Source organism: Lygodium microphyllum, chromosome 1, assembly GCF_053477565.2.
Source record: "Lygodium microphyllum isolate KBCC chromosome 1, Lygodium_microphyllum_v1.1.10, whole genome shotgun sequence".
Classification (NCBI taxonomy): domain Eukaryota; kingdom Viridiplantae; phylum Streptophyta; class Polypodiopsida; order Schizaeales; family Lygodiaceae; genus Lygodium; species Lygodium microphyllum.
The window spans coordinates 35,850,888-35,877,180 of NC_141135.1; the positions used below are offsets into that span (position 1 = coordinate 35,850,888).

General features: G+C 42.4%; 1 protein-coding gene across 4 annotated transcripts in view; it reads right to left on the reverse strand.

Moving 5' to 3' along the window:
* Positions 1 to 4,320: 4,320 nt before the first annotated feature.
* The window catches only part of LOC148040996 (chaperone protein dnaJ GFA2, mitochondrial-like), a 42,505-nt gene continuing 20,532 nt past the window's right edge, over positions 4,321 to 26,293 (reverse strand). For 3 of the 4 annotated variants that reach the window (XM_087675446.1, XM_087675440.1, XM_087675451.1), the window contains 17 exons: positions 9,105 to 9,174; positions 8,930 to 9,022; positions 8,728 to 8,819; positions 8,525 to 8,608; positions 8,409 to 8,447; positions 8,189 to 8,284; positions 6,585 to 6,644; positions 6,392 to 6,479; positions 6,214 to 6,278; positions 6,061 to 6,141; positions 5,920 to 5,992; positions 5,753 to 5,844; positions 5,601 to 5,672; positions 5,471 to 5,527; positions 5,275 to 5,323; positions 5,120 to 5,186; positions 4,321 to 5,032 (listed from right to left, as the gene is read on the reverse strand). In XM_087675446.1, the coding sequence (XP_087531572.1) occupies positions 4,927 to 5,032; positions 5,120 to 5,186; positions 5,275 to 5,323; positions 5,471 to 5,527; positions 5,601 to 5,672; positions 5,753 to 5,844; positions 5,920 to 5,992; positions 6,061 to 6,141; positions 6,214 to 6,278; positions 6,392 to 6,479; positions 6,585 to 6,644; positions 8,189 to 8,284; positions 8,409 to 8,447; positions 8,525 to 8,608; positions 8,728 to 8,819; positions 8,930 to 9,022; positions 9,105 to 9,174 (1,284 nt within the window). In that variant the 3' untranslated portion in view covers positions 4,321 to 4,926. Of the gene's footprint in view, positions 5,033 to 5,119; positions 5,187 to 5,274; positions 5,324 to 5,470; positions 5,528 to 5,600; positions 5,673 to 5,752; positions 5,845 to 5,919; positions 5,993 to 6,060; positions 6,142 to 6,213; positions 6,279 to 6,391; positions 6,480 to 6,584; positions 6,645 to 8,188; positions 8,285 to 8,408; positions 8,448 to 8,524; positions 8,609 to 8,727; positions 8,820 to 8,915; positions 9,023 to 9,104; positions 9,175 to 26,293 lie in introns of those variants that run through there. The other variant, XM_087675457.1, reaches the window with a different exon arrangement.

The window sequence follows — 26,293 nt, forward strand, 5'->3', positions numbered from 1 at the left end:
GACCATGGGTAGGAGGGGAGTGGAGAGCATCCTTGAGGTGGATTCTCACTACAGCACTAACCACGCCACCCGAACCCTCTTCTAAATGTTGACAATTAGCCTATTATCTAGAACCGTCAAGTTTGAGACCATGATGTGATCCCATAAGATTGGCAAGATCCTTCCACTAGAGAGCTTGTGCAGCATGGAGAGTTGTGTATGGCTCAATCCTTGCTTATGTGCATACCCTTGCAACAAGTGGCAAGTAGATTGGGTGGTACTCCCCTCGGTACTTTCTTTGCAATTCAAGCGGGTGGTCAACTAATCATAGAACACCATGATAAGGATTTGCCAGCCATTCCTTGGAGGAGAATCCTATAAGACAACAAGACATGACAGAGTACATGTAGCTTGTAAGCAAGTGACAAGCTAAGAATATGGAAAATCAAAAATTTGGTATATCGGAGAAGAGTACAATAGATAGCCAATGCTTCCCTATTGTGCGCTTATGTTAGGAAGCTTCAATAGCACACAAGAAACAAATGAGAGAAAAGCCTATATATACAATAAAGCATGGTTGTAGAAACTTAAATGAGCCACACACTAATACACTAAATGGCGCGCTTTTTCGAGCATGCATCCAAAACTAACCACTGAATGTATACTCGATAAGGCTAATGATAAAAGCCACTCCACCTCAGGGCCTATAAATAAGAACCTAGTGTAGTGATGATTCTACACATGTATGTAGCCAAGCTAACAATGTACCAACCTCCACAATGGTTTGTCTCTAGCTATTTGGCCACACTTGACCACCATCCAATGTTGAAACTAGGACCTACTAGGTCAATGTGTTGCTCATACTAATGCATTTTCCTCATACGAGAGGCTCACAATGATAAATTCAACAATCACCTACACAGTTACATGAGGGGTGGAGCATTGATATCCAATAGATCCATATTATCAACCTCCAAGTGGCTTTCTGTGGCTTGAAGTCTACTCGTATTTGCTCAATCACTTGGCCGTGCGTGTCATACTCTATTGTGTCGGATTCTTCCTCACTTTTCTCATTTGTAGAGTAGCAATCTTTGTACTCATCGTTCGAATTGTTATCTTCTAATTGCTCATCATCTCCTAGGTTTCTATTCTCATCCATGATCAATGCCCAATTGTACATCAAGTTCAAGTTGTGCACTTGGGTCCACTACCATTTCGGCCCGTCCGTGAGATCCTTGAGGGGTTTGAGATGGGCAGCTAGGTTACCTACAAGCCCTCTTGTTAAGTATTCCAGGGTTCCTTGGAGTTGGAGTTTGTTAGACGGAATGTGAAAAGGGATAGGTGTTGGTTGTCTCTTAGAGCTCATGGCCATCATGCAGAGCAGTATTGATGGTGGGACCCTACCCTTCGACAACTGAGATGTTGTGACTTTTTGGGATTCACGGGCTACCTTGGTAGCCTGCTTATAATCCTCCTCTTCAGCTGAGAACAACAAATCAATGGTGGCTAGCACATGCATCCAATCTCGTTTGTTTCTCAAGGCAAGGGATATACTTTGTTAGTGGCCCATATAGGGAAGACTTGGCAGTTGAACCCAATGTACCTTTGACTGAGTTCCAGGAGTGGCACCTCTAGATTTGGCCTTGGCTGACTGCTAAGTGGCTTTGGCTAGCCCCAGCAATCATTACCAAGAAAATGCAAAGCTTCTTGGCCTACATAGCTAGGATCAATAAACATGTTCTCATGCAAGCGGAGATGGATTGGGTGTCCACACGCAACAAGCACTAGGCGAAGCACAACATCATGGATGCTTTTCCCTAAACCTTCTAGCGATGCCTATGGAATAGCTGGAGGCCATGAAGGATATCTTATTGCATTTGGCTTCTTATACATAGGGGGCTAGCAGTAGGGAGTTGACTGGCCCAAATGCAGTAAGATGGAATCTGTAAACATTGCCCACAACAACATTTAGAATCTTCAAAGCATTCCTTTGGTCATGCAAGACAACCCAATTAGTGTGGAGAGGAGTTTGTTGCCTCCTCCATCGAGAGTGGCACCTAGCTTGGAGTGCATATCATGGGGTGCCTAGTGGTGGAAATCAATCATCCAAGGTTGCTACCCATTATACAAGGATGAGGCACATGGCACGATCTTCATTGAGGCAAATTCTTGCATTGTGGTTGGCCTAGATGCACTAACCATCCATCAAGTGTGATGGCCCACAACATCATCTTCAAAGATGTGGACATTATTGGGAGCCTCATATGGTCGCACATTTGGACGGCATGCAATCAACTAATTTTTGGTGGCACCTCTCCATACACGTGACCTTGGCAAAGCTTTGAGCATCCATCATCCACTCATTGCACGGCCGCTAGGACCAAGAGCAAGGCAATTCCATGGCCCAATGAACTTTGACATCATTTTGTGCTCTCATGGTCTAGACAACTTGTTTTTCACAATCCAAGCCGATAGCCCTAGGTAGGGATATACCCTTGCATGGCTTCTCATCCATACCCCCCAAACCACTGTGAAAGGCTTGTATATATGACTATCTTGTGATTTCGAGTCAAATCTGACTAAACTATTGAGCACATGTGCTTCTCTACAAAAATCTTCTGCGTAATATAATTTGCCACTTTCGTTATGCTTTTGCATTAGAAGAGGCATGAGCATAATCCTTCAAGAATTAGAGGCACACGATAGACTAATAAAGCGCCAAATTTGTAAAAGGATCTAGGATTAAAGGCTACTTTTCAAGAGATTTTCTTTGATTCATAGCATTATGTGGTTCAAAAATGATGAAACATGTGTAGAAAATTCAACATGTTTATCACCTCAAAAATCGATCCAATATAACATCCATTAGATTTTCATTGCCTACCAAGAGCCCTGAAGGACCCACTCCACAAAAGTTTGAGGGTTAATCCCACATTTCATCCTTTGCAAATTATAGCTTCGCATGTCAACAATTAAAATGCACTAAAGATATTTAAGGGTTGTTGAACCAAATGTGGTCATCTTCAAACATTCATAATACAAGGAAAGCATTCAACCAAAGAGTAATTTTGAGGAGACTCTTAACTTTATTGTGCCTTAGGAGAAAGCTCCTTACAATACGATCTAATTACAATAAGGCTCTAGTTTTTCCTACAACTCTCAGGGAGGATCATACATAGAGGCAGGTTGTAACATTCAGGTTGAAAACAATTACATCAATATGCACATTGAAACTCTCATACACATAATGTTTCTATGTTTTCTCACCATGCTTATGTAATGTAAGTAGATCACACTCACACATGCCCTGTAACATGTACCATATGAAAAAGAAAAAAACAATATCATGCTTGCCACACCACTTTAGATACAGCCATTTGACATAAGATATAAGCATTCAAATCGTACATTGCTGTAGTTGTAGAATATACGAGTCACAACACAAAACTCTCATCACATCAATTGCAATCCAGTCAAGCTCTAAATAGCTTGCATTCAAAGCTTACATATATGCTTTCTATAATGAGCATATAAACAAAGGTCCATAAGTTGTGAAACACTTATCCTTTGCAAAGAAAGCTTCTATAATGAGCCCCAAGTCTGCATAATGGCTCGAATGGAAATGATGTACAAGTGGGCGTGGATGCATAAATAGGCAACGGCCATAAAACTGGCCAAGCTTATCATGTGGCCGCCAAAAAATGGACCACCTTGATGACATGGCATAAGTAGCAATGGAAAATGCCCTCTACTAACTGTGGGCAATGCCCATGCAGTGGGCGCTCAATATGTAATCTGGGAGTACAATCACAAACCACCTCTATCATTGAAGATTATGATCCATGATACCACTTAGTGAGCATGCCAAAGGCCAAAGATGCCTGCACATGCTCATGTATACTCTAGACTTAGGGCAGATATATCATAAATGCACGTGCATAAGGTAACGAGGCACAAAACATGATCCCCTCTGACCAAAGAAAGAGTACAATCCCAAACCACTTCTATCATTGAAGATGATAATCCATGATACCACTCAGTGAGCATGCAAAAGGCTAAAGATGCATGCACATGCACATGCACACTCTAGACTTAGGGCAGATATATCATGAAAGTCTCACAATAATCATTACTGATTCCTCAACATCATGTGGGCTTGCTGTGTAAGTTTGGCCAAGAGCTTGAGAAATCCATGGCCATAAGTATACATGGCTAGTGAATACTGCAAAAAGTTACCCATTCTTTAAGCCGCTCTTAATGAAATCACATTACTTATCTTGATGAACGTTGTGATCATTAGCTACATACATTTGTCTTTCAAGAGGGAGTCAAGGTTGAAACTTCATGCCATAAGTGAGACTTACTGCTTAATTCAGAAACAGAAGCTCATGGAAACTTCAAAGGTATGAGGCTTGTAGCATCATATGAATTTGTTAGATGTAAGGACCCTTTCTAACTTCACTTGTATTTTGGAATAATCAAACAGAAAACCAATTGCAGAGCAGTCAACTCAAATCAACCAGCCAAAGCAAACTTACATTGCTGCAATTCATGGTAGCTAAAATGTTGGTAAAAATTGAGCAATCATCAAGATAACAAGATGAATTTCAAGTTCTTTACTATCCACTTTGATTTCTTTGCACCCATGTATCAGGTAAGGTAACTTTTCTGGTCCAAGTTGACCACTGCTCTGGCAAATATCATATTACTGAGATCTCTGAGCACATATTGAAGCACTGGCTTACCAAAAAATGGCAGTAAGCAAATATAATGTAGTAAGGCTACTGAAATTCCAACAGCTTTATCTTCGTGTTGCTGAGCTGCCAAAAGTGATCATCTATGTATCACAAGTGGTGTCGTTGGTGTCATTTGCTCTCTTGCACCGCTATTGTACACACCCGCTTTCTAGCTGGCACCATTGCTTCAATCTAGAAAAAAGGCATGTAATCAAAGGCTTGCTCCTGCAGCTGCTGCTTCGTTTTCTTCAGCAGTGTCCTTTATCTCTTCTTTAACATATTCCTCAACAAGAGCACGCTGCCGCTGACTTAGGGCCCTGAAGGATCAACCAACCCATGTCATGATCCTTGAAAACAATCAGTCAAATGCAGAATACCTTCACAACATTATTAGAGTTACTCACGATGGAATTGTAACACGATAATGAATGAACTGATCACCATATTGGAAGGAGTTCAAAACTTTTATTCCTGCATTAGTTTTCAATGCAAGAGCCATATAAGAACATTGTTGGTCACTCAATAACACAAATTTCTTGAAAAGAAACCATCCAGAGACCTTTGCCTCTCAATAGCTGTTTTTCACCATGCTGTGTCCCTGGACGCACCTGAAATAATATAAAGTTAGCTGCAAATCTTCGGTACAAACCTTAGTCTACAGCTTTAAAGGACTCCTGAGTGAAACTGAGTAGAGGGGCAACAAATGAGGGCAAATAAAAATTTCCTCAGTTTTTTGAATCCAGACAACCACTAACCTTAACTTTAACATCCCCAGTCAAAGTAGGTAGTCGCACCTCGCCTCCAAGTATAGCCTGAGAGATTCTTCAGTGAGTGTTTCTTCTATAGCCTATGATCTAGATATGCTAAATGCAAGTATTCTGCTACCTTAGTATAGCTAATGGTTGTGTCTACATGGATGTTGGCACCCTCTCTCTTAAAGATTGGATCTTGAGAGACCTGCAACCAGAAGAGTCCCTCGAAATAAAGGCAGCAGAACCTTTCAAATAGAAATAAGAAAAATCATCACATTAAATTACCTTTATAGCAACAAAAAGATCACCCCGCTGTTGAGACTCACGTGTCCAGCCACCAGCTCCACCCACTCGCACCTTACTGTCAGTGTCAACACCTACAGCATGAACCCAACTTGAGTCTAAAAACCTCATTGAGACATCTTTTGCAAGAGAACTTATCAGACATTTACCTGGAGGAACATCGACCTCCACAGTCTTTCTGGACTTCACAGAGCCTGACCCCTTACATTTTTTACATTTTTCCTACACATATAATGAATGAGGAAAGGGTTCATCATTAATGTACTCTCAAAAAATGATGATGAAAATACCTTCACAAACTGGCCAGAACCATCACAGTGCATGCAAACCGACTCAAACATGAATCCAGGTTGTGATGTCTGGTCAAAGATCTGCCACAAGAGGACATAGAATTAGCTTCTGAGAAGTTCGCTGACATACTTAGAGCAAAGGCAAGAATATACCCTGCCATTTCCTCTGCAAGCTCTGCAAACTTGCGGCTTGATCCCTGGTGGCGACCCTGTTCCTCCTGCCTCAAGCAAGGGCAGGGAAATTTTACAAGCATCAAAAAGGAGAACCCAGCCCGCATAGTGTGGCAGACTATCGCTATGCTGACATTATTTGAAGAGCTCAACAACTTACCACACGCGTCACATGGTGATGATGCTTGATAAGACACACTTTTTGAACAACCAAACACTGCCTCCCTGAAAGAGAGGTCAAGTGATACCTGCGAAATTGGAAAGCACATTCATATGTTGATGCTTACGTACTTACAAGCTGCCCATTATTGGGAAAACAATGTTCACAATAAGGAGAAAATGATAATGCCAACCTTTACATCTTCACCGCTGTTCTCCATGTCTGCACTAGAACTCCTAAACATTCCAAAAAACTGCAAAAAAGAATTCCTTCTTAGCATCATAAATACTGCTGAAGTTGTGAAATGTAGCTTAACAAAAATCAGAAACTCAAGACTTGTGACCAGAAGACTGCAATAAACATTTGAAAGATGTTAATGAGATCAAAGTTGTAGCCAAAGTCAGAAGCGCACTAGCAACTACTCAGATTAACTTGCCTCAGCAACAAGTCAATATGTAAGAGTCGTCCAATATACAATGATGGTAATCCATGTTTTAACTTGTAAGATTTTGGAGGTCAAGACAGAGAACTCAATAAAAAGGGTTAAATTTTGGAATAAGTGTAACAATAGAAGAGCATATCAACATAAAGAGAGTAGAAAGACTCAAAGAGTAGCTCTTCATAGGACAAAAAGAAAATAATAGTACAAGATACAAGACCTTGTTTATATAGGCAAGATGCATACAACTAGCCTTGCCCTTTATTTATGCACCTGAGTGTCCACACGACCTAAAACATGCACACACAATGTAGCATGAGTCATCATCTTTGTCCTCACGATCTTCAACATCCTTAAACAGTTCTCCCCTTAGGGTGTACACCCAAAGCAATAATGCAAACATTCTTGTGCACAAGCCCAATGAAAGCTCTCCCTCTCTGGATTTTGTAATTCTTAAAGCACAAGTTCTCCTATCCTTGAAACACAAGCCATTCTTATCCTTAAAACAGTTCTCTCCTTAGGGTGCAATACCAAAGCAGTGCTGAAAATATTCTTGTCCACTCCTCAATAGAGAGAAATTTCCCAAAGCCATGCTGAAAAACACACTTGATACATAGTAAGAAAAGCTTGGCAGAATTTCTAAATTGTGGGGGAAAGCAGTGAGCACGATGGGCCCTTTCAAGCTCTTGTCAAATTCCCTTGCCGGTAACCATCAAGAGCTTTCATACAGTGCTAAATGAGGAGAACTTGACAAAAGGTTGATAGGGCTATGAGGAAATGACCCCTAAGAATCAGAACTCATAGCATCGTGACTAAGAACCCTACGGCAATAGACTCCACACTCATTTTTGTTTCTAGAAATCATGGACCACAATTTCAGTTGGCAAAACCATGTAACAATGTCTTTTGACTAGTGAAGGTTAAATGAAGTGCACAATCTTACACCTCGAGTAAAATTCACTATTTGAAATGGTTGGACTACCAAAAAAACCGAGCAGTTCATGAACTCATGGAGGTACAGTGTACATTCTCTAATATGGTCAAGATTGAGCTAGCCCATCAGGAAGTAGCCATATCTGTGCTTGAGACAGTAAGAAAGATTCTTGAAAGGAGAAATGGACAATGCAGTTTACATTTACAAATACCTGAGAAGATGAACAGTTAGTTCCCAAGTTAAACAACAAACTCAACCACCTTTACAATCAGAAGGATTGCTAATCAACATCCATGCACGCCCCAAAGTACAATGGGAGCCCAAAATAAAAATAGATACTTTATGAATACCCCTGAATGATGCAGGAAAAACAGGTTCCTGAATCAGACTAGCAGTTATCCTACTAACTTGTCTCAACATTTACCTCATCAAAGCCTCCAAAGCCTCCAAAGCCAGGACTACTATGTCCAAAGCCAGGATCAGCACCAGAACCCATCTCTTCAAAAAATTCTGGCCCTACCTGAATGGCAACACGGAGCTAAGCAGGCTATCAAAGATGCCACATATCATGTGATTTAAACAAGTTATGTGATGTTCGTGCATGAAACTAGACAGGAAAAACTCTTGTTTCGATGTCAACACACCTGGTCATATTGCACACGTTTTTCATCATCTTTAAGGACCTGCACCATTATAGATAAAACTGATGAGCTAGATGAACCAGCAGCACAAAAACAGCATTTATTGCACCCACACTGACCTCATAAGCTTGTTGAATTTCTTGAAACTTTCTTTGTGCAGTGGCATTATCTTTGTTCATATCTGGATGATACTTCTTAGCCAGCTAGAAATTGTACATTAGACACAAGATATTGCCCAGTCAGAGGTCCTATACTTGTGAAAGAAATCTGATATATAAGGATTGAAGCAATTCAACTCAAGTTCCAACTAGTCATGACATACCGCATAATATGCTTTCTTGACTTCATCTTGGCTGGCATGCTTGCTAATACCAAGAACATCATAATAATCCCTTTTTCCCATGCCATTTATACCTTACATAAAGAAAGAGTTTTTATGCTTGGATGCTCCATATAACTCAAAAGTATTGACAATATATTTCTAACACGAGGATAGTTGGCCCCACTCACATGCAACCGTGTACCTGTAGCATGGAAAAACCTTTTCTTTACAGAAAAACTAAAAGACGAGCAGCTTGTTTTTTGATGTAGCATAGACCCATTGTTCTGTGACACCCCTGCAAACAGCAAACCTTTTTAAACAACCAAACAAACTGTTTGGATAGCTTGGATATTCAAATGTTTGCAAGATATTGATACCTGCTACACGAGGTTGGACAGCCTCTGCCAAATGAGAGAAATGGCAATTTGAGAACACCTGTTGCTTTTCCTGCATACATAGAGAAACCAGACTCCTTGGTCTACAAATCAAGCACTTTAACATAAACTCATCATAGGTACATAAGTGATCAATAAAAAGAGTACAGGTCAGAACACAAAATTCAACTAGGCAACAATTTAAAATCGCATTGAGGTATTACTCCCGTTTCTACACCTCTTCACATACACACTGCATTCTTCACATTGCCTATGCTATAGATAATAACAAGGACTCAAACAGATAATAACAAGGAAAAAAGGTAGAAGACAACCCTGAAACTCTTTTTTCTGAAGCAAAAAAATGTACAAGGGAGTCCCAATCCTGATATTCCCAGGAGGCTGGAAAATCTGCAGCCTGCTGCTCTATGTCCATCATGTACACAACAGAACTCAGCCTCCTTTGGTGATTGTTCTAGACAAAAATGCAAGAGGGCAGCACTGGTTTGGAGACATATTGGCTTCTTCAGACAATAAAAGGACCTCCGCAGGCAAACCAACTGTCCTCACGTCCTACAATAAGAAACCCCTCTTTCTGCTCCACACAAGTCTCTTTTTAAATGTCTTCATTCGAAAAACCATGTTTCACATCCATTTGGTAGTTGGGTAAAATATAATGTGCTGCAAGCGCTAATATCACGCTCAAACAATACAAATGTGGCAGCAACAGTCTCCAAAGTCCAAATAATCAAATTACTGCATGTGCATAGCCCTTGGGCACAAGCCAAGCCTGGCACCTCTCCAGGAGATCACCAGAGCAGAGCCTCACCTTGAAAAGTCACTTCACACCAAGAACTTGTCAGTGTGTGGGGAACTTTCCACCATGTTTGATTCCAAGCAATTAGCATGTCTCCACTCAGCCATAGCCATAGTAGAGGCCTTTCCCAATACTTGGAGGTTTGGATATCATGTTCAGTTTGGACACTAAAAAGTGCTCTATTCATCAAGGTAATAGGGACTCTTTCTAGTTTTGTACACTACAAATCTCACTTTCATCAGAGTTTAATCACAAACTGGCTACTCCTTGTGCCTCTTCTAGACACAAATCATAGAATCTAACCATCAAACATTTGAGGTAGGCAAGTTGAGAAAAAATTTGTTAAATTTATTAAAAAGAATCTCTTTTTTATTGCCCTTGAAGCTAGCCTTGATATGGAAAGGCTCACCCAAAACTTCCATCACTTTATCATTAACTCTTTGTCTGATAGTCTTCACCATAGATGGCCTTGGAAGTAAAAATTTGCATACTTGACCTCGTTTCATATTTGATTGCATTAGCTGGAAAATTTATGTATATGCATCTTGACTAATACCAAAACTATCTAAATTCTTCTGCACCAGCTCAATATCCAAAGAATAATACTTAATCAAATAATCCAAGCATTGTCTCTTTGCTTTTTCGAATTTCTTCCTCTAAAAAGTATCCTTTGGGACTGCTGAAGGCAAAAGGTGATAATAAAACTAAGATACCTTTGAAGCATCTCTCTCATTTGCATTTGGTTGAAAAAGAGACCGAAACAAGATCAATATCACAAACCAAATGAAATTACAAAAAAAGTCATATTCAATATTTCTCAAGTAGAAAAATGTACCTTGCTGCTTGGATTCTTCACCTCTTCCTTGGTCCTAGGTCCCACGCTATGGAATAATTGACGTGTATCTCACATGTGCAAGTCACATTTGCACATTTGATTTAACTTTTAATAAAATGCCAAGCAAAGCAATAAAATTTCACATCCTCATGACATCTACAATGGCTCGTCCATACTGCAACACCAATAACAAGCTTTAAAAACCTAACTATCTAACTCGGAGTGCAATAATGAAAGCTTGGTCATGCATAAGCAACTAAGAAGCAATCCTTGATTGAAGCAATGCCAATGCCAGGCATATTTTACTCTTCTTTGGTGCACCTTGAAGAAAGTTCTCCTTGCAATTGCCTCCTGCACAAAATCTATGGAGATGTGGGAGACACTTCAGCTTATGTACAAGGCTCTGTCAACCATGCAAGTTGTGACCCTCTACGGCTAGTTACAAACCATCTAGTTTTGAGGAAACTAATAATATTTGGTCATTTATTCTCACAATGACACGCATCTAAGATCAGCTTCGTGACATACAACTTGCTCTTCCCGAAGCCCATCTTGTGGGAACCATACTCTAGAAGCTACCTCCAAAGTTTAATGGTGTTGCTAATGTTTTATGAGCTCAAACATCAACGATACTTGTTAGTTTCGATCATATGACATCAATGCTACTTGAGCATGAGACAACTTTGCATTTACAAGGGAGGTTACCATCTCAATCTAGTGGCAAATCTTCAAATGCTTTTGTTGCTTCAAAGAGGGGTAATGAAACCAACCTTCCAATAGTGGATGGATGGTAATTCCCTAATTACAACTTAATTACAACACCAAGCATTTATTGCGAAACTGAAAATACAAATTTATCTACTAATCTTTGGACAATGAACACTCGATGGGCCCCAAAACCTGGCGCCCCTTTTGGTATTTCTTTAGCTGTATTGAAGTAGAAGTTGATTTACAATGGGATTCTCCCAATCCCCTTACTATCCAAAGAAACCAACAAGTCTTCAATTTGATTTGCCCCTTGATGCAAGCAATCAATTGGCCTTCACCCACTTCAAGAAGAGTGGAAATGCCCCAAATTTGATGGTTGGCTAGTCCTCCACGTGATTTCAGCCAATCACCTTCATCCCTAAATAATTCAGGTCTTGGAGTCTTCAATGTTTGGCTGCTGTAAATTAGGGTTTATAGGATTTAGAGCAGAGATTCACCCAAAATCTTGGATTGTTGTAAAAGTTGGAACAAAGCTGAAAAATGGCTGGAGAAAGAGAAAGAATGCTGTAGAGAGAGAAAATTCAAAGATTTATCGCAAGAATTTAGTGAAATTGAGCTGCTGACATAGTTTTCCAGTCCCAAATGGATTCGCTAATAACAAAGGGAGCATCAAAGGCTATAATCTTTAGGAGAAAGTGCATCAACCACAATCACTAGCTCCTCTTGGTTAGAAATATGCAACCACCTTCACCAAAATGGTCTCCAATGGTTGAGAAATGGCCCCAAAAGCAAGCAATTGCAGCCCAATCTCTCACAGTTTTGAGACATACTACAATTTCGGTTGTGTTGATCGAAAGTGGATGCACAGGTAACAAATTTCAAATCTGTAATTTTTGAGGTATTTGTCAGGAAGCAAACATAAGTTTTATCTGCAAACAAGTTACAAATTACATGTATTGTTGAGCAGTCAATGAAAAAGGTTGCTTAGTGTATTGTTGTGCACTTGTTGTGAAAGGTTGCAGAAGACTTGCTTGTTTTTTTATATCATTTTTGTGATAATGGCAAAGATCAGTGGAAACCCATCATTGAGAAGCTAGACAAGAACAACTACTCATCATGGAAATTCCATGTGACAAACTTTCTTATTGGAAAATGCCTTTATGAGTTCGTTTCAGGTGAAGAAAAGGAGCTAGAGCTGAGTAACCTTGTGACTGTGGATAAATTAAAGGCGTGGAAAGAATGGAATGCAAAGGACAAGAAGGTGTTGTGATGGTTATCTATAGTCATTGATAATACTATGTTGGGACATATCAAAAATGCAAAAACTTCACATAGAGCTTGGACAAACAGCTCCAAAATGCAAAAACGAGATTTCCTTCTCCCTTCGGCCCCAATTCAGTTTTTCCAAACTTGCATGGGCAAGTTTTGCCACAAGTGATAGTCTTTTAAACTAGATTTCCAAAAATATCCACATTATTATATTCATTTTCAGTCTAATATTATTGTAAATTAATATAATAATTATTTCAATGCTTAGAAAAATAAGCTAATCAGCCAGTAATTAAATTAGCTAGGCCACTTTATCTCCCAAGTGCCCCTGTGTCTTTTTTACCATTAGATCTGTCAAAAGTGGAGCAGCGGTGGAAGCATAAACATGTGCTGAAATAAACTGCTGAAACACAAGACAAAAAGAGAAAAGAAAAGAACACGATACAGATGAGAACTCAGATGTATGCACGGGAAATGGAATCCATATATCTGAACACGAGACAGTCGCATACAACAGTGAGTCACTAGCTGCGTGGGCACTGGCACTGGCTCCTCTCTCCACAGAGTCTGCAGATGGTGAAGATGATGTGATTGACTGAGGAGGAGCCACTAAGTATAAATAGGCTGAAAAAGTGGGGAGCAATAATGCTGGTCGGACAGCATTAAAGCTGGCCGACTAGTACATAAAATGCCCCAATGGCATAAAATGCCACACCAGAAAAATACCTAAAATACCTAATAAAAATGCCCAGCCCACATCAAGCTCAAACTCACACATGAACTGACAAATACTCTGCTAACACCCTCTCTCAGATCATGGGTGATCTGATACAATACAATAGTACAATGAAAAGGGATCAGAAACTATACAACATAGAACCAACAAGTAGAACCATGGATACCCAAGCAGTGGGTGATCAAGCCACCACCAAGGTGCCTCGGAGAGAACCTGATGTCGATGTCGATCGTACCAAACACTTGAAAATAGAGAAGATCATAGCATGTCTCTGTGTCCATCACCAATGTCTTGCAGTAGCATACAAGACCATCCTGTCAAAAATGCCACTGAACATAGGTGACCATGGATTCTCCGCCTTTGGCCAGACCACCAAAGTGTCCCCTCATGTGAGCTCCAGACGAAAGCCTCCCACTCTCTGTCAGATAACCAGCTCAGCATGAACCTGGATGTCAATCCCAGCTCCAGGATTTGATTCCGCCAGATTGAAGTCGATGCGTCAGGGACGTCCCTCTCTGGAACCTGTGCACCTGTATAAAAATATAGATGAGACGCGGCTGCCCCATCTGAACACCTGCTCACACTCCCTCTCTGGCACAAGAGAGTCATGAGGGATGACCTCATCATCACCACTAGAAGGCAGCCGAGGAAGGGGCCACCAAGCCCTTCCCGCGATCCGAAGAAGAGGATCCCTTCCGCGCCTTGGACTTCACCTTAGCCGGAGGATCGGAGTCGGAGTCTGATGAAGGAGAGGACTCATCGGTAGAGTCAGCATCCCGCTTCGTCTTCTGCTCCTTCTTCCTGGAAGCCGCTAACTTCTTGCAGTCCTTCCGCAAATGTCCCTTCTTGCCACAGTGGTAACACTGGGCCTTCGACTTCTTCTTCCCGTCACCCCTCTCTGAAGCTATATAAGCCTCGCCTCCATAATGTGCCGGAAGCCGCCCCTGTAATCTCAAGGATGTCTCATGCAACTTATCATCAGGGGAAGTGCACGGAGGAGCCATATGGAGAGGAGAAGAAGAGAAGTAGAGAAGAGATAGAATTGAGAGAGGAAACACAGCCAAAACACAAGCACAGACTGCAGAAAATGAGAGTTCACATGCAAGATAACCCAAAATCTGATCAATAGAAGACAAAATCTGCTGCAGAAAGTCAAAAAATCAGTCAAAAACTGCCAAAAACAGAGAAAACGGCCTGAAGTAACAGCCACCCAGCCACAAGAGATGCTGAATCAGCAAAACGCAGGCTGTAATCTGGAGAAAAACAGGTAGAAAACTGTCGCCAGCAGCTGCAGATGAAAAACGCAGGCAGCAGAGGGTGCGTAGGCAGCAAAGGGTGCATAGGCAGCAGGCGATGGCAAAACTGCAAAAAACGCAGGCTGAAAACAGCCCCAAAACAGGTCGCCTGGCTGCGATAGCAGTCGTCTGATCAGCAGGGATACAAAACAGTCCTGAAATCAGCAAGAAAACACAGCAGAAACACAAATCCTGAAAACTGATACCATGTCATAAGTGGAGCAACGGTGGAAGCATAAACATGTGCTGAAATAAACTGCTGAAACACAAGACAAAAAGAGAAAAGAAAAGAACACGATACAGATGAGAACTCAGATGTATGCACGGAAAATGGAATCCATATATCTGAACACGAGACAGTCGCATACAACAGTGAGTCACTGGCTGCGTGGGCACTGGCACTGGCTCCTCTCTCCACAGAGTCTGCAGATGGTGAAGATGATGTGACTGATTGAGGAGGAGCCACTGAGTATAAATAGGCTGAAAAAGTGGGGAGCAATAATGCTGGTCGGACAGCATTAAAGCTGGCCGACTGGTGCATAAAATGCCCCAATGGCATAAAATGCCACACCAGAAAAATACCTAAAATACCTAATAAAAATGCCCAGCCCACATCAAGCTCAGACTCACACATGAGCTGACAAATACTCTGCTAACAAGATCAACGTTAAGTACAATTAAAAGCCACATCTCTAGTGTTACCAAGTGACACTTATGGCCAAATAAATGACTTAGGCCAATAACTGGCACCAAATACCACCTAGTATCTATGCAACATAACTGACTATAGCTTTCGCCTTTGAGATCCATTGATTCCCTTGGATCCTAGGCTCATTTATTTGCACTAACCTCAGTTGCACCTCACGTGCAACATTTACTTAAACATGTGAATAAAAATAAATCTACATGTTAAGTCAAGCTTGCAAAAATGCATGTCTTCATGCGGGTGACAACTAGAAGAAGACAAGGCAATGCTGCCATCACTGGTGAGAAGGGGCATCTCCAAAAGGATCACAAGAAACAAGCACCATTGTTGAAGGAGAAGGAGAAGAGAAAGAAAGTGTGAGGATTTCTTCAAAGAGTCATCGTCCTCAAATTCCAACTCCAACTCTAGTCCCGATTGTAATTAGGCAACAAAGGCCGCACTTGCCTTTGTAACTTTCTAGCCCTAGTAGTGTTGTCATCCCTCACGATTCTCCAATGCGAGAGAGGGAGTGAAAGGGTGCTAGTGGTGGAGCATCTAAGCCTCATCCATATGCACACATGGTAGACTTGAGCATGGCTTTTCATATGCATCACCTAAAGTCTACCAAATTCAAATCCTGAAGTTCATTTGCCTTTCAGGTTCATGATGGAATGTTTGATAAATAGTCTTTGCTGCTAGTCTATTTCCCCATGAGGGGACACTTTGGTAGTCTAGCCAAAGGCAAGGATTTCCATGGTCATGAATAATGCTTTTCAAGAGTTGGTTCGTGACAGGCATCAAGATTCAGCTATTTCTACTCTTTGTGGTTAGAGATTGGCACGCTTGACAATATCATCGATGTCTTCCTAAGGCACCTTGGAGGTGGCTCAATCACCCACTACTTGGGCATCCATGGTCCTATCCGATTGTCATTGTCATATGTACTATGATATGTCCTTAATCATTGTATATTTCATTCTACTAATCACCCATGAACTGAGAGAGGGTGTTAGCATTGCACATATCCTAGGTTGTAGAGCTCATAGACAAAGGCATTTCTCATTTGAGTCTTGGTACATTTAATGTTGGCCAACCTGATTTCTAGCACATTTAATGTAGCCAACATGATTATTTATTTGTCCTATATATTGGTTGCTCCTCTCCTCCATTATTAATCATACAAGCGCACACTACTTGCTAGAGAGAGGGAGACTGCAATAATGTTGGTTGCTCGCAGCCAGTGCCTTTGCACGCACTCTTGAACCTTGGCATATGGATTTCATTTTCCCAATCTATTCTCTTCGAGTTCATTGTATTCTTGCTCTTCTTTGTGTTTATAGCAATTCTATCAACTCCATCTCTTTGCTTTTTTTGCTCCTAACAATTTTCACTTTGAGTATGCTAATTGAACAAGAAAAGGCACACAGCCACAAACTTTATTCTAATTTTGTGGATTTTCACAATACCTTTGACATAGTACCAAAAAACAAACTTCTCTAGAGATTACACATGTTAGGGATACCATCAAAGCGATATGAGTGATCATTGCATTGTTTGAAAAAACCGTGGGGCGGGTTAGATGCCCAAGTGGTTTATCACATGAGATAGAAAGCACTATGGGGTTATTCCAAGGCTGCCCACTATCCCCAACACTCCTTGATCTATACATTGATGAGTTGCTAAGTTTATAACTAGAGAAGGTGTTGAGAAACCACATCGTTCAAATTAGTTCCCTTCTTCGTTCCCATTTTTAGTTATTGTTTCCAACCCCAAAAAGGCTTTCTAGGCGCCACTCGAGAGACTTCAGTGGGCAAGACTTGAGACTGTTTGTGCCTATATATACGGCATCACCCATTCATTCACCACTCCACACACTTCTTTTATTCATTCATCAGACACTTTCTCCTTCCACCATCTCCATTTGCTGGTGCCAAGAGTCAGTCATCTCCTTCCCAGATATGCGTTTATGGTAGCAATCACTTCCTCCTCGGCTAGCATCTTCCTCCATCAGTTGGCGTCAACATCACAAGTAGCTAGAGCGTGTGTTTGGCTTCCTAGCTGCTCCTCCTTCACCTGGCATCACATCCATAGTTGTCGTCGTCATCGCCAAAGGCCTTGCACCTTGCATTCGCTAGTTTTTCCCCCTTCCATCATTAGGCGATAATGCACCTGCTCATGGTGTCATCCAACTACTTGCATTTGGCTATCAAGGAGGTCACCTTCAGGACTTAACAATTTTACTAGATGAAAACGCAATAAGTTATAGAATCGAAGGACACGATTTATTTCTAAATGAAATAACTGCTTTAAACCGTTAGGATGCTTAAAAGGTGGTTTTAATAAATATATATTATCATAGCACGCTAACTAAAAGGCATTAGCACATTGATTATGGCTTTCAGCATCGAGGTGCTAAACCTTCCCTAAGATGTTTTGATCAGCTTGGGGATCCTCCTTCAAAATCTGTCAACCTCCACCTCTAGTTGGCATTAGCATCAATGGCCACTCGACCTTGCATTTAGCAAACTAACACCATCTACTCACTCTCTAGCAAAACTGGCATCAATACCAAACCTGTATTTGTAGACTCAGAGGCTTCTTCAGCAGTGTCCTTGCTCCACGCAATCTTTCAAGCTACAGCTCCCTTGTATCAGATTCACTTCACTTAGCATGATTTATTGCTTCATCATCTGTGTTTCTTGAGTTTCTATTCTCAATGTTTGCCATCCTCCATTTTCCAAGTTATCACTCTAGTATTGTGGCTTCTCTTGACATACAATCCACTAGGTGCTCTTACTGCGGCAAGAACCGTCATACCACTGAATATCATCGACTTCGACCTTTGCTCCCTACCCCACCAGCATATATGCGTCTTCTGCCAGGCACTCCTTGTGCCACCATACCTTTCTAGGCCAAATTATCATTCTGCATCAACTCTTAGATTTCTACGCTCAAGGCAATAAGCCACATCTGACACGCACTAAGTCCTCACAAGCAAATGGAAGCACTACCCCCTCACAAGGTGATAAGCCCTCCTAGAGACCACCACCCTGCACTACAGAGGTTTCACCCACCTTCTTTCGAGTTCTGTGGCTTCCATGGCCCTCTTTTCGTTAGCCTGCTCCTCTACAAGAAGTAGTTTTTCAACTCCTACCTCTTCTTTGACTTCACAATCCACTTCACTGAGAGACTGCGACTGTTTCCCACCCTCGGCTCACCCTTAGCCTCCTCCTACCCCACCCTCTTCTCCTCAGGTTCACAAGGACACCTCCATTTCTCTCAAACTTATGTTATACTGCAGCTCCAGATACCTCCTATGGTATTTCCGGCAACACTTGCTTCATCATTAGATGTTTCCGAGTCCGTGATCCATAAGCATTTGGATTCCTTATCTATCTCAGAGGGGGATCTTCTTCCTTCGCTCTCAGATGGGGTTTCTACTACTTCTACGACCTTAAAGGGGGATCTTCTTCCTTCACCCTCAGAGGGGGTTTCTACTACTTCTACAACCTTAGGGGGTTTCTACTTCTCCAGTGTCAAAGGGGGTCCCTACTCATCCTGTCAGAAGTGGAGCAGCGGTGGAAGCATAAACATGTGCTGAAATAAACTGCTGAAACACAAGACAAAAAGAGAAAAGAAAAGAACACGATACAGATGAGAACTCAGATGTATGCACGGGAAATGGAATCCATATATTTGAACACGAGACAGTCGCATACAACAGTGAGTCACTAGCTGCGTGGGCACTGGCACTGGCTCTGGCTCCTCTCTCCACAGAGTCTGCAGATAGTGAAGATGATGATGATGATACTGACTGAGGAGGAGCCACTGAGTATAAATAGGCTGAAAAAGTGGGGAGTAATAATGCTGGTCGGACAGCATTAATGCTGGCCGACTAATGCATAAAATGCCCCAATGGCATAAAATGCCACACCAGAAAAATACCTAAAATACCGAATAAAAATGCCCAGCCCAGATCAAGCTCAGACTCACACATGAGCTGATAAATACTCTGCTAACACCCTCTCTCAGATCATGAGTGATCTAATACAATACAATAGTACAATGAAAAGGGATCAGAAACTATACAACATAGAACCACCAAGTAGAACCATGGATACCCAAGCAGTGGGTGATCAAGCCACCACCAGGGTGCCTCGGAGAGAACGTAATGTCGATATCGATCGTACCAAACACCTGAAAATAGAGAAGATCATAGCATGTCGCTATGTCCATCACCAATATCTCGCAGTAGCATACAAGACCATCCTGTCAAAAATGCCTCTGAACATAGGTGACCATGGATTCCCCGCCTTTGGCCAGACCACCAAAGTGTCCCCTCATGTGAGCTCCACACGAAAGCCTCCCTCTCTCTGTCAGATAACCAGCTCATCATGAACCTGGATGTCAATCCCAGCTCCAGGATTTGATTCCGCCAGACTGAAGTTGATGCGTCAGGGACGTCCCTCTCTGGAACCTGTGCACCGGTATAAAAGTTTAGATGAGGCGCGGCTGCCCCATCTGAACACCCGCTCACACTCCCTCTCTGGCACAAGAGAGTTGTGAGGGATGACCTCATCACCACCACTAGAAAGCAGCCGAGGAAGGGGCCACCAAGCCCGTCCCGCGATCCGAAGAAGAGGATCCCTTCCGCGCCTTGGACTTCACCTTGGTCGAAGGATCGGAGTCGGAGTCTGATGAAGGAGAGGACTCATCGGTAGAGTCAACATCCCGCTTCTTTTTCTGCTCCTTCCTGGAAGCCGCTAACGTCTTGCAGTCCTTCCGCAAATGTCCCTTCTTGCCACAGTGGTAACACTGGGCCTTCGGCTTTTTCTTCCCGTCACCCCTCTCTAAAGCTACATAAGCCTCACCTCCATAATGTGCCGAAAGCCACCCCTGTAATCTCAAGGATGTCTCATGCTCAAGAAGCATCGAGATCATGTGTAAAACTAACAGGAGTCGATGATGTCTGCGCCCGCAAAGCATTGGCCACTCCATCAAACTCCGGGGGGAGCTTGTAGAGGACCGTCCCGACGAGATGCGCCTCGGGAAGAGCAGATTGCATGTGCCAAAGCTGGTCCTGTACCTGCGTAACATGAAGAAGAAAAGACTGAATAGTATCTTTCAGCTCAAACTTCATCTGCTGGAGCTGGCCATAAAGTGTGACTGCCCGCATGGTGGAAGGTGACTTGTACATCTGCTGCAACTTCTGCCATACTTCAGGAGATGTCCTACAAGAGGTAACCGCCAGTAAGACCGCTTTAGAAATACACCAAAGCAACGCCGAGTAAGCACGAGCATCGTCCGAGTCCCATGTGAGCACCGCTTCCTCATGGTTGTCCTCATCAAAGTCTTCAGGAAGAGGAAAAGGACGGAGAGGTCAAGCAATAGCTCCACAGACGATGTACCATAATCACTTCTGCACAAACCAAGCTTTCATGACAGCACTCCATGTGAGATAATCAGGTCCATGTAACTTATCATCAGTGGAAGTGCACAGAGGAGCCATATGGAGAGGATAAGAAGAGAAGTAGAGAAGAGATGGAATTTAGAGAGGAAACACAGCCAAAACACAAGCACAGACTGCAGAAAATGAGAGTTCACATGCAATATAACCCAAAATCTGATCAATAGAAGACAAAATCTGCTGCAGAAAGTCAAAAAATCAGTCAAAAACTGCCAAAAACTGCAAAAACAGCCTGAAGTAACAGTCACCCAGCCGCAAGAGACGCTGAATCAGCAAAACACAGGCTGTAAACTGGAGAAAAACAGGTAGAAAACTGTCGCCAGCAGCTACAGATGAAAAACGCAGGCAGCAGAGGGTGCGTAGGCAGCAGACGATGGCAAAACTGCAAAAAACGCAGGCTAAAAACAGCCCCAAAACACGTCGCCAGGCTGCGACAGCAGTCGTCTGATCAGCAGGGGTACAAAACAGTCCTGAAATCAGCAAGAAAACACAGCACGAGCACAGATCCTGAAATCTGATACCATGTCAGAAGTGGAGCAGCAGTGGAAGCATAAACATGTGCTGAAATAAACTGCTGAAACACAAGACAAAAAGAGAAAAGAAAAGAACACGATACAGATGAGAACTCAGATGTATGCACGGGAAATGGAATCCATATATTTGAACACGAGACAGTCTCATACAACAATGAGTCACTGCTGCGTGGGCAATGGCACTGGCTCTGGCTCCTCTCTCCACAGAGTCTGCAGATGGTGAAGATGATGATGATGATACTAACTGAGGAGGAGCCACCGAGTATAAATAGGCTGAAAAAGTGGGGAGCAATAATGCTGGTCGGACAGCATTAATGCTGGCCGACTGGTGCATAAAATGCCCCAATGGCATAAAATGCCACACCAGAAAAATACCTAAAATACCGAATAAAAATGCCCAGCCCAGATCAAGCTCAGACTCACACATGAGCTAACAAATACTCTGCTAACACATCCTACCTTTCTTCACCCACCACCCTTTACTTTTGCAGAGTGGCTCTCTTTCAAGCAATCATTTCCTCTGCTTCTACCCAATCTCTAAAGGATCTACCTCGATTGGAGCCTTGGATTTCAGCAGCCCAAAGACTTGGTGGCTAGGCCTCTGTATTCCTTCCAATATGGAGTCACGGAGCTAGTGGCTTCTCTCTCCACGATATGTTTCCGATTCTTTTGTTCCTAGAGTCTTCTATTCTTCTTTACAAGTTGTCTTTCACATGGTATTCTCGGATTACATGGTGGATCTTCTTCTCTCTCTCTCACTCCTATTTTGTGCTCCTTTTTGGACCTGAGAGGGGGTGTTGAGAAACCACATCATTCAAATCAGTTCCCTTCTTCATTCCCATTTTTGGTTTCCCCTTCTAACCCCGGAAAGGCCAATATATATAGCACCACCCATTCATTCACCACTCCACAATACTTCATTCATTCATCAAAACACTTTCTCCTTCCACCATCTCCATCTGCTGCTACCAGGCGTCAGTCGTCTCCTTTCCAAATCTACATTTATGGTAGCAATGGCTTCCTCCTCAGCTGGCATTGTCATGAGGATGTGAAATTTTGAGATGCTTTAATCTTACTGATAACATTTAATTAAGTTATCATCAAATGTGCAAGGTTGTTTAGCACATGTGATACACATGGTAGTTATTTCATGGTAACAGGCAGGACCCCGAGGATTCAATAGGCGTCAAAGACAAAAGTTACGATAAGTTATGCCAACTGCAATTTGGGGGTCGTCACCTGATCGTCAAAGAACTTGGGAGTCCCCGTAGTGGAGAATTCAGTGAGAAGACGCCGATACTCAGCCAAATTGACTTTAAAGTCATCCCGGTCAGTGATTTAGAAAAGCTGCAGCTCATGGTCAAGATTGATACAATGGGTCCTATCCCGAGCCGCATAACATCAAGTATGCCCATTGCTCAGATGCTAAGTCAAAATGCTGAAGCTGAGAATGGAACTCGGGCAATAAGCCCTGCATAAGCTCCACAATAGTGGAGCCATTCCTAGCCTTCCCTGAGTGGACAATCTCGTATGGGACAAGTGTGGGATCGGGTTGGGGTTCCAACCCCTGCACAAGATCCCATAGTTTCTGGGAGTCAATGACATGTCTCAACAAGTTTGAGCAAGTGGTAAAGTTTGACCCCTTAAAACGAGTCTTGTCATTGAATGTATTCTTGGCAGAAGATGAGCTAGAACCATGAGGTGTCAAGTAGGTGGGGTGAGATGGATGTGGGGGATAAGATGGTGGAGGTGGATATATCTGATAGGTAGGAGGGGTTAGAGGTGGGTTGGCAGAAGTAGGCTGTGAGTGTTCAATGAGTGCCAATTGAGGCGGAGGCACTGGAACATGAATGTTTCTATAAGGTGCCAGTGTAGGTAAAGGCACTGGGACACGGAAGCCCTGTCCAAAGTGAGGGTGGGACACAACAGTATGACCAGAAGGTCTACTAGGTAAACCCATGGAGGCAAACTTGGAGTCAACTGATCCACATTCGTGAGAGACTGTTGGGGGAGGGGGAGGGGTACCCAGGTTGCAATGATCCCGAAAATGTGTGTGAATAGGTGGAACACCACCCGCTGAGGGAAGGATGAGGTCCTAAAGGATATGCCTATGTTTCCATAACCCTGCGGTGTGATGTGAAGTGTGACATGAGGTGTTTGAAATGGAAATGTAAATGTTGTGAATGGAAGTGGAGAAGCAGCGGAAAAATGTGGTGGGATGGGTGGGTTTTGAAAATGTGGTGTGTGAGGTGCATATGCATTTTGTTCATTTTGATCATTTAATGATTGAAAATAAAAATGTGAAGATAATGATGCACCATGCAATGAAGAAAAAGGAACACTAAATTCATTCTGATTTTGTGAAGTAGACAGAAAATAAGGAAGGTTAGAAGAAGAGGTACCTGGCTTTTTCTTTTAATCCCCACAACGTATGTTAACATACAAGAATTGGTCCTCAAGAGAAACTTTCTGTAGTCAATAGACTGGACTCTTTCTTCCACACTACTAAAATATTGCAAAGCAGAAAAGATAAAAGAAGAAGGAACAAAAGACAAATCTAAAGTACATTGCACCAGAGTGGACGGAAGAGGATAAAAGAAAGGAACATACTCCGGGTCTTGTTCTCCAAAAGGGGGCCCTATCCGTGATGGAGGCCTCGACGGCATTGCAACATTATTAGATTTACGCGCAACATCTGAAGAGAGAAATTCATGCATATCGTCATTTAGAAGCTTTTCTTGAAGGGCAATCCTTCGATCGAGCCCCTCAATCTTCTTTTGTCTATAAGCTATGATCAGTTTGTATTCCTCAAAGATCAACTTGCCTAGCTTTTCTTCCATGTAATCAGAAGTCTCTTCCACCACGTCGGAACTTTGTGAAGCAAGCTGAACGGCCCATTCTCGCTCAATTCTCGGCATAGTTCATTTTGAAGACTGACTCAGTGTTGTTGTGTTCGAAGTCATTTGAACCTACTATTGTTCTTGCTTCTTGTGTAGAGCTTACATGGTATCAGAGCTTGGTACTCTCTGAGAAACCTAGGCCTAGAAACATAAACAAAAACCGTACGACAAAGCAAAAACTAATAAAAGAACACAGTTAGGGTTAGGGTAACTCAGAGACAATGAACGCAGTGAATGAATGAAGTGATATGACTACTAAATATACGATGCTCATGCAACAAACACATTACGCAGTGAATGAATATTGTACCTTGAACTCTTGTATCTCAAGGATCAGGGCAGAGGGAATGAGCTAGAGAGTGTGTCGTACTTTGAATGGATCCGGAATCGCAGCAAGGCAGCCTCCGGATGTCGAACACCAGCAAACGCAGCAGTGAGAAGGTGGATCTAATATGTAGACAGCAATGAGAAGAGAAAAATACTAAAAACGCAAACAGCAAGTGACAGAAAGACCAAAAACGCAGTCAGGACAGCTTGCAAAAGAGAGAGAGACTAAAAACGTAGACAACAGGTGAGAGAAAAACTAAAACCCAGGCAGGACAGCCTGCAAGAGAGAGAAATACTAAAAACGCAGACTGCAAGACTATGGTGACATGGTAAGCTGTAAGGCAACAGGTCTACACACGAACAACAATCACCTGGCTGGAATCAACTCCAAATTGTCTGAAGAGGGCTGAAAATTAGGTGTCAAATGATGGAGACAACTATGGACAGCTTCGACTGAGATGTCCTCTGCGAACGGGGTGCGGGCAGCAAGCTGAAAACACTTGAAATCTACAAAAACGAGATTGAGGGCTGAATGGAGGGCAGCATACGTATTTATAGAAAGTTTGGGCCCTCCCAAGTCTGTTTGTGCTTATGGGACACAGAAACTCTCTAGGATCGCGTTTCTTTTACATAATCAAGGTTTCTTCATTAATTAAGCATGTTTTGGGGCTGTTTAAGTAAAGCTAATGCGTTTTTAGCTCAACACCCTCTCTCAGGCCCAACAATGGTGCCACAAGAATAGAGGCCAGCCAAGCCCTTTCTTTGTTTATCTTTTACCCCACGGCGTTCCACCCCAAAGCAGCCAGAGCATCGGACAAAGGATACGCGTCAGCTGTCCAGTGCCCTACTAAGACTACAGAGGCAATGGTTATCTTATCAAGGAAGCCCAAGTGATCACCCTAGAGAGAACAAGGAATCGCACAAAGAATGCACGTCGACAGCCCAGTGGCCTACCAAGCTCTACAAAGGCGGATGGAATCAACTATGTACTCTTTTTTTGTTTTTTTTTTTAGGGCTTTTTAGGTTTCATAGAGTAAGCATTAAGTGAGGATTTCAAATCAGTTTCGTCCTATTAAGTATCCGTGCCCCAAACAGGAGAGTGATAAGGGATGGTCAAACCCAAGTCCTTCACAAGACAAACATACTATCCCTACCATTACAGGGTGTCGATGATGAAGAAAATGACTAAGGTGTATGTACAGCAAATATGTCAAGCAAGCAAGACAAGCAAAGCAAGCAAGCAAGCTGGGAAAGACTGCCTTGCAGACAACCATCTACAATGCCACGAATATGGTGGATCCTAGAGTCAAGTACTCCAAACAACCAAAAAGTGATAAATGCACACATATGCATGTTTACATGAACAGAATGCCAATGCATGGGGTGATGCAATGGGAGATGCAAGATATTATGCTCATGCAATATGCTATGTAATGGTGCCACTGGAACAGTGCCCTCGCAGGGGAATTATTCACTTGCCGAAGTGCCCTTTTACAATCATGTCATCCTAACACTGCGGATGAAGTTACAAACGTCCAAAATACAATACAAAAGAATAAATGAATGTAATGTCTAAAAAAAACTGTAAGTATCATCACCGTCACTATCAAGAGTAGAAAC